Genomic DNA, 8,124 nt, shown 5'->3' on the forward strand with positions numbered 1-8,124 from the left:
AATAAAAAATGTCTCTTCTAATAAACCAAGATATGAACAAAATTTAATAATCATTGGGATGTTTTATATTCTATGAATGCATGAACTACAAGCTCCTCTTTTATTAATAGACATGGAAATTATGGTCAAATTACCTAAGCTATCTCCCTAATAGATGTTGACAAGGCTTAAGAAAATAACCAATACCGACAAAATATAGAGAATCTTACTTTCATAATACAGAGAACGTTACAGCAGTATTCATATGAATTGAGAACGTTACAGTAGTATTCACGTGAAATGAGAACGTTATAGCAGTATTCACGTGAATTGTCTTTAGTCACGTCATTTTTTTGTTCTGGTGCAGCTATTGCTGTAATGTCTCATGAACTATTTGTGGTTATGTACAACTTTTGCAGAGATGTAACTGTTCTAGTTTCTATACTAATGTAACCGTAGCTGCACTGCTCTAGTTAACTATTTGCGGCTCTTGCTAACTTTTATATTGATGTAAGCGCTGCTGCAGTTTTCTCGTGAACTATTTGTAGTCCTGTCTAATTTTTGTAGTGATGTAACCATTAATGTATAATCTCTTGTGAGTTGGTTTTGATTTTTTTTTAAATATGTTATGTTGGGACCTTTATGCAACAATCTTTCCTCAACCATGCCATGCTGCTTTTGTTGGACCATGTCCCCTTTTGGTCTCTTAAATACTAATGGATGCTCTAAGAGCTTCATTTTGCAATTAACTATTTATCCTTTTATGTATATAAATTTTAAAAAGAAAAGAATTTATCGGTATTTATCTTGGGTCTCGTAAAACTTGGGCCTGAGGACGGTAGAGACCAGCCCAGTCAAACATAACTTTAGCAAAAACAAGAAAAACGTTTTGCTTCACATGCTTACAGAAAACAACAAAAGCTCCAGCTATCGTCATAAAAAACCTCTGCAACAAAGCCAAATGAATGCACCACCACCTGCTGCCATCATCAAAAACTGAGCACAAACCCCCACATGCACCACCTCCCATTCCAACTGATATAAACTCAACCAGAAATCAATTTCAGATCGACCCAAATCATGGAGCAGCAGACGGTGGTGGAAAACAAGCCCAACCTCCCAACGGAGATTATTTCCGACATCCTCTCACGGCTGCCGGCCAAGTTGCTCTGCCGCTTCAAGTGTGTCTCAAAGACCTGGATTTCTCTGATCACCGACCCCAGCTTTGCCCAAGTTCACTACAAAAAAGTCTGTGAGAATGATGAAGTGCTTTCCCAAAGAAGAAGAGTTGCACTCGTTGATCCTGGGCTGAACTCAATTTACTCTTTTGACCTCGACGAGTTCCTCGTTCGTAACGACGACGGCCGTGATTTTCTCTTGGTTTCTGAGGAGGAGATGGAGTGTGTTTACAGCAGTGACAGCCCAGAAAACTTTGTAATGTTGGTGTCTGCATGCAAGGGTTTGCTGTTTTTTGCATTGCAGAATTTGGAGATGTATTTAATCAACCCTGCAATAAGGCAGTCCAAGAAAATCCCCACACCGCCGGAGTTTGGCGTGGGGGTTTTCTCTAAGTACCTCTTTGGGTTTGGATTTGATGACAATGCTGATGATTACAAGGTCGTTTTTGGGCGGTGCTTCGAGGATGGGATTGATTTCGGTGTCCATGGGGTGAAAACGGGTGCATGGCGTGTGATCGAGGGGCGGTTTCCCTACAGAAGGATTTTCAATGACGACTCGAAGGGGACTTTGTTGAATGGGGGCTTCCATTGGTTGACGAGAAGAACCGGAGGACAAACTCCGACGATCATGTCTTTCCGTTTAGAGGAGGAGGAGGTTCGAGAAATTCAAATGCCGCGTGATTTTGTTGAGGAAGATTTTACTTATTATAGTCTTGGGGCGTTCAGGGGGTGCCTGTGTGTATCACTATGGACTCTGCAAGATGTAGGACAACATGAGTTTTGGGTGATGAAGGAATATGGAGTGAGAGAGTCTTGGACCAGAATCAAGCTCTCCCTTACCATGATCGATTCTGGCAATATAATGCCTACCCCATACCGGAAGAACGATCACGATATGTTGTTCGCCAAGTGGGTTAGCGAATTGTGCTTGTACAATTTCAATGATCACAGCTTTCTCACTCTCCCGATTCCCCAATTTCATGAACTTCGCGATGCTGAGGTCTACTTGGAGAGCGTTGTTTCGCCTAATTAGTGTCACCAAGTTGACAAAGAACATCAAGGAAAACAAGGTACTCCCATTTTGTATCCTCGCCATCTCCTGTAATTTAGATGTATTGTTACTGTGTTAGTTGCATAACGCTCATTTTTTAAATTTGTGACGAGGAGATTTCGCAGTTAAGTTGATTGATTATGCTCTTAATGATGTTTCTTTCTGATACATGTTCTTCCTGTTACCTGTAGTTTGCTACAGAAGTTGTGAATCATACTTTCTTTTGTTTTGATTTCATCACATGTGGTCCTGTCTCTTTCCATATGTAAAAACACGTCAGCCTCAGGCCTCAGTACCCAAATCAAAGCCATGGTCGAATTGGATGTTTAGTTTTCTCATAAACAAATCTCATTCAGGTAATCCGTACATAATAAGCCGATATCGAGGACCTTGTAGCTAAGCGTTTGGATCCATATATATCTTAGTGGTACTTGTGTTCAAAGAAAGGAGAGATGTCAAGATAGTTGGCTCTCCCCTGACAGGGACGGGGGCAGCCTCCGGGCTTATGTGTTAACAAAACATACAGTTAGTCTATAATAATTCAAGTTTTTCTGATTCATTTTATGACTGGCTCAAATTTCCCAAAGAATTCTTAGACGAGAGATAGTAAGTGCTTTAATTTGCTCATACACTCAATTATTGTGGATGTAAATGCCTCTCAAGGTGATGGTTTCTTGTCTGTTGTTGAAGGAAACTCACTGAAGAAAATGCACTAGGGATACTCAGCAGCTTGAAGCTATGGCAACGTCGGAATCAAGTCTTCGAGGTTTGAAGAGCTTTCCAAAGAGACGATAAGCAACGAGTTTGAGTTGATGATGTTTCTCAGGCCTACTGTAGTTTACTTGTAGTGTTGTACCATGCCGTCCCGTTTGTAGGAAGTTCAGAAAACCTTATGCTACTCGTGTTTGTTGAAGTGTAAGACTCTACCTCTTTCTTTGTCCAGCAGAGGGAACTTGCTCTTTGCTTTGTATGAGTATTTTAGTTTTGTTTTCAAAACCTTTATGAGTACCTTACTTTGACCACATTGAGTTCGCAAACAATAATGCTATTCATGCCAAATTTTTGTTTCACATTTTAATACCACATGACATGGCGAACGATAATGTGTACACGTCACGCCAATTAACGATTGTATCACATCGGATGTTGATTGTATATATCATGGTATTAAAATGTTATACAACATGTGGTATGTCTAGCATAATAGCATTACTAAGTGTTATTAAATTGTGATTCCTTTTCTTGAAATGGGCCTGGTGCTAGAACTTCACTTGGGTTGCAGTTCTAGTCAATAAGAACTTTGGCAACCATCAAAATCTCAGTGAGTGTCAAAACGCTGTCAAACAGAGGATGACGTCAAAATTGAATGATGAATGTCGAAAACAAAATGTGAGTGGTATTAAAATATTTTTAGGAAAAGTAGGTTTCATGAAATAAAACTGGAAGCATAGGTTGGTTGGTTAATTTGCATCCAAAGCGTTAGTAATTAGTATGTAAGAGAAAGAAAAATAGAAAAAGGAAACAAAAAGGTATAGAATATTAACAAGTTAATAGAACACTGGTTCCCCACTTTCTACGCTCTTAAATTTAGACACATACTTGTTATGGGTTGCTTATATAAATCTGTTTGGGCTTGAAATATAAGTTTGGGCCATTAATGAGCAATCTGAAGTAGGAACTCTTGATACTAGGCCCAACATTGGTTCTATAAGCCGAGGGCGTTGTAGCCCAAAATGATGTTAGCTCAACCGAGTTCTTATGACTGAAGGACTATCCAAGGATCACGTTTGAGCATGGCTTGGTCGAATCCTTGATGGGTTGAAACTGTTATGGATTGACAATTATTTTGATATGATGAAATTATTAGAATGATCAGAATTCATGTTTAATCATATAAGAATGAATTGAGCTCAGAAAGAGACTAGGTCCAAAGTCCTAGATTGAATGAAGAAGCCGAGACTGGATAAGGGTGTAGCTTCAGCTAAGGGAAGATAATTTGTAATATTCAGGTAAATGCTGAGGAAGCTTAGTCATATAGAGACTCTGCCTCGGCAGACTTATTTAACCTCAATGCCTTACCTATAAATAGAAGAGGCTTTGCAACAAGAAATGATCTTTAATTCAATACACAAATCAACGATGTACGCGAAACCCTCGCACATCCTGAGAAAAAACTAACGGCTTACTAACCCCTCCATGTTGGCATATATTCAGTTTGGTTAAGTATCACTTTGTCAACAACCGACAACACCTCCAGTTTGGTTAAATAACATTGGAGCACTAAAACCTGTTTGGCCTAAGAGACATTCAGTTTGGTTAAACATCACTCTCCTATCCTTATTAGTTACCTATCCAAGTCTCAGCCGGTGAAGAGTTTTTTATTCTCTCGCCAACAAAGGTCACTTCATTAGCTTTCCAACGAATTAGAGTGTTCTATGATTGGTTACTCCTAGATACATTTCAAAATTTGACATTAATTCGACATTTATTCGACTGAACAACTTTCACCATAAAGACACTTATTTTCTTTAAGTATCCTTGTCATTATAGCCTAATATTGATTCAGTGCACTTATATTTTCACTAATATAGTTGAAGTTGCTAAGCCCAGTGTAGAGGATCCTAAACTTCACAGCTAGATTAACAACCTTGTCTTCAGGTTTTAAGAACCCTATACCTAGAGTGTTCTTTCCTAGGCCTAAGTTGCTCGATCCAAAAGTCAACAGCACGATTCGATGCCACCACTACATTCATCTTACTCACCCGATTCACCTTGGTAGCGAGTTGGCATGCCCGCATCAACCACAAGAAAGACGTAGTTAGCTCTTAGTTACTTGGCATGCGCGTCACGTAGGCTTTGTTATTTTTAGGGTTAACATTTTGGCACGCCAAGTAGGACTAGTGCTAAAAGCTACGAAGTTCATGACCAACAAAACTCAATTTGTAGAAAGAAAAAAAGACAATAATGGAAAAATCATCTATTAATCAAGCAATTGTGTCTACCGGTGTAGAAATTGCACAGAACCTTCCCGTCGTCGTCACGCCAGATCCTACAGCTCGTCGAGAAATAGAAATAAATCTTGGTGGCTATACATTATCGTTAGCGACTATTGTGCAGATAACCAAGCTTGCCGATTTTTAACCCCCAAAGGGGTCGGTCGACAAAGAAGACGATGAGACCTCTAACGTACCTCTTAAAATTTTTACTCGGCACAAATTCACCGAGCATACCATGTAGCTTGACATTGCTTTGGAGCGTGAAATTGGTCGGCTCAGTCATAAACAAGATACAGCCAATCAGCACATTGAGGAAATAAAGTGGAGTCACGATGAAACTAACCATTGGCTGACTGCGTTATTCGCTGAGATTCGACAGACTCAATTAGATGCTATTAATGAGAAACAATCGCTGAAGACAGCCTATGTGAAGAAAAAGATCAACCATGGTGGAGAAGTACCTTTGCTACCATATCAGTTTGAGGGCAGTTCAAGTGGAAACAAATCCAATGTAGAATTTCCTCACGGGCCGCCACCATTGGGTGGGGCACAACAAGAATTGACGAGAATGGGGATCACATGACAATTGACATGGACGAGATTCAAAGAATGATCATCTCGGCTGTGAAAAAAAGGGCAGTTGATCTCACAATTCATCCACCCTTATCCTCAATATGTCAAGAAGTTTGAATATCCTCGAGGTTGAAGAATTCCTAATTTTAGTCTATTTTTTGGCAAATCAAAACTCTCTGCTTTGGAACATGTCGCTCGGTTCATTGCCCAATGTGGAGATGTCGACCATAACTTTCATAAGTGGCGGCTTTTCAGCTCTTCTCTGACTTCGGTCGCTTTTTCACGTTATATTAACATGTCGTCAAACAGTGCAAAATCGGGATGATTTAGTCAGGAAGTTTCATGAACAATTATACCGAGTTGGAATGAAAGTCTCGGTTTCATAGTTGGAGAAGATGGCCTAAGAACCAAATGAATCATCTATCTAGTATCTATGTCGCTTCAAGTGAGCTAAAAACTGGTGCTGGGTTCCTCTGCTTGAGCCAGAATATGTTCGGATAGCCCAGAACGGCCTCGACATGGAGTTCTAAAAGAAATTTCTAGGCATGGACTTTAGTGATATGTATGAATTGGCCAAACATGTTGGTATGACTCATTGCTTAGAGAAGAAAACGCAATCAAAACAATTTTCCCATAAACACTGTATAAGAATCTAATCGTGAGTTACACCTCAGCTCGAGACATGGGTGCTGTTTGGATTAAAACTTGAACTTTGGGCTCAAGGAAGGAGCTGGCCCGAAAGGAGGCCCAAAGGGAAAGATAGCCAGAGCCCAGTCAAAGCCCAGAAGGCAAAAAAAGACCTTTTCTGACTTGGTGCAGCTCATGAAGACCACTTGCTTACCTACCCAAAAGCCAAGTGGTGTAGACTGATCAGCTACACAGCCCATAAAGCACTTTATGGTGGCATTACATGTAAAATAGCTGATGAGTCATCACCCTCAAACCGTATTCGGGCAAGGCTGCTGCTACAGAAGGCCAAGCCGAGTTGTCTATATAAGAAGAAAGAAAAACCAGGAATAAGGACACTCAATCAAACAAACAAATGCAAGCACAAACTCTGCTCAAAGCCAGATTTGCCTTCAAAACAAAGCTGTAGTCAGCCTTCATCCCTCTCGGGACAAGCCTTCATCCTTCGCGGGATAACTCTCCCTCCAAACCTTTGTAATAGCTCTGCTACCCTGTTCAACCTTGCTGTAGTATCGATTCATCTTTTGTAATCTCTCTCTCTATCCCTCTAAGCTTTCAGACCCTTGACAAAACTACAAAGATAGGAACCTACAAGACGAGCAGCCTTACCCGACCTTCTTTGTTTTGTTTTTGTCTTTTCAATATGTTGTATACATCCAGTTATATGCAAGTTATTTCTAGCAATATGACTATTAAAAGGCTTTCTCAATACTTGAATCCGATTTGAATAGATCTTCAGTGTTCAAACCAGATCCAAGTCCTAAACCCTCGGGCATGTAAATCTGATCAGTTAAAAGTCCTTGGCCTCAAGGCATAAAAAAGAACTTTATGTGGACTTAACCCATCCACGACAGTCCTTGATAAACGAGAAGTCCGAAGTTACTTGGGGCGCAAGTAATCGACCTACCCTCTAGTTTTATTTCTATTATGTTATGATTATCATATAACGCTTGAGCATGGAGTGGATTCTGATGGAAAGCCTCAAGGCCTACACCTAAGGCCCCACAAATGCATCCATTTGGATTCATTCCGTTCTGCGATCTAGAGAGTCTAAGTATAAGAATGAACTCTGATGGGAAGCCTCAAGGCCTACACCTAAGGCCCCACAAAGGCACCTATTTGGGTTCATTCTACTTCTTGGACTCGGGTAATCAGAAGTATAATAGTTAGAAAACTCCGGCAATCACGAGAACAAATATGATGTGTTCGAGTACTGGTTTAGTTATTTATGGGAAGCCTCAAGGCCTACACCTAAGGCCCCACGAAGGCACCTGTTATAACTAACACGGTTTATCGGATATATACATATATACAACTAAAACTCGACATCCATTTTACATCTGCCATGCTGAAGATGGCAGTGGCACGCCTGAGCACCTAAAAAGTTAACCTTGATTGTGAGCCTCAAGGCCTACACCTAAGGCCCCACAAAGGCACCTCTCAAAGTTAACTCTGTCCTTCTCTTTCAGCCTTGCCCGACAAGCCTTGCCCGAAGAGTCTTGCCCGACGAGACTTGCCCGACAAAGCTCGACAGCGAAGCAGAAACCCGACAGCAGCCCTCAACCGGCGCCAACCTCCAGGGGAGCTGTGTGCTCGTCGGCCAGGATACATCCTCGACGGAAATTCCTGACGCGAACATAGTTTTGGCACGCCCGGTGGG

General features: G+C 40.9%; 1 protein-coding gene and 1 non-coding gene across 2 annotated transcripts; both read left to right on the forward strand.

Moving 5' to 3' along the window:
* Positions 1 to 941: 941 nt before the first annotated feature.
* On the forward strand, positions 942 to 3,230 carry LOC103424452 (F-box/kelch-repeat protein At3g06240-like). The gene is made up of 2 exons (XM_008362538.4): positions 942 to 2,227; positions 2,899 to 3,230. The coding sequence occupies exon 1, from the start codon at positions 1,060 to 1,062 to the stop codon at positions 2,188 to 2,190; it is 1,131 nt and encodes a 376-aa protein (XP_008360760.3). The 5' UTR covers positions 942 to 1,059; the 3' UTR covers positions 2,191 to 2,227; positions 2,899 to 3,230.
* LOC114824283 (U6atac minor spliceosomal RNA) lies at positions 2,642 to 2,760 on the forward strand. Its single transcript, XR_003772424.2, has one exon. It is a non-coding gene; the product is annotated as a U6atac minor spliceosomal RNA (small nuclear RNA).
* Positions 3,231 to 8,124: the final 4,894 nt, after the last annotated feature.

Source organism: Malus domestica, chromosome 03, assembly GCF_042453785.1.
Source record: "Malus domestica chromosome 03, GDT2T_hap1".
Classification (NCBI taxonomy): Eukaryota; Viridiplantae; Streptophyta; class Magnoliopsida; order Rosales; family Rosaceae; genus Malus; species Malus domestica.

Bases quoted from the DNA above. Each gene is read 5' to 3' on its own strand.
- LOC103424452 (XM_008362538.4), top strand. From the start codon at position 1,060: ATGGAGCAGCAGACGGTGGTGGAAAACAAGCCCAACCTCCCAACGGAG.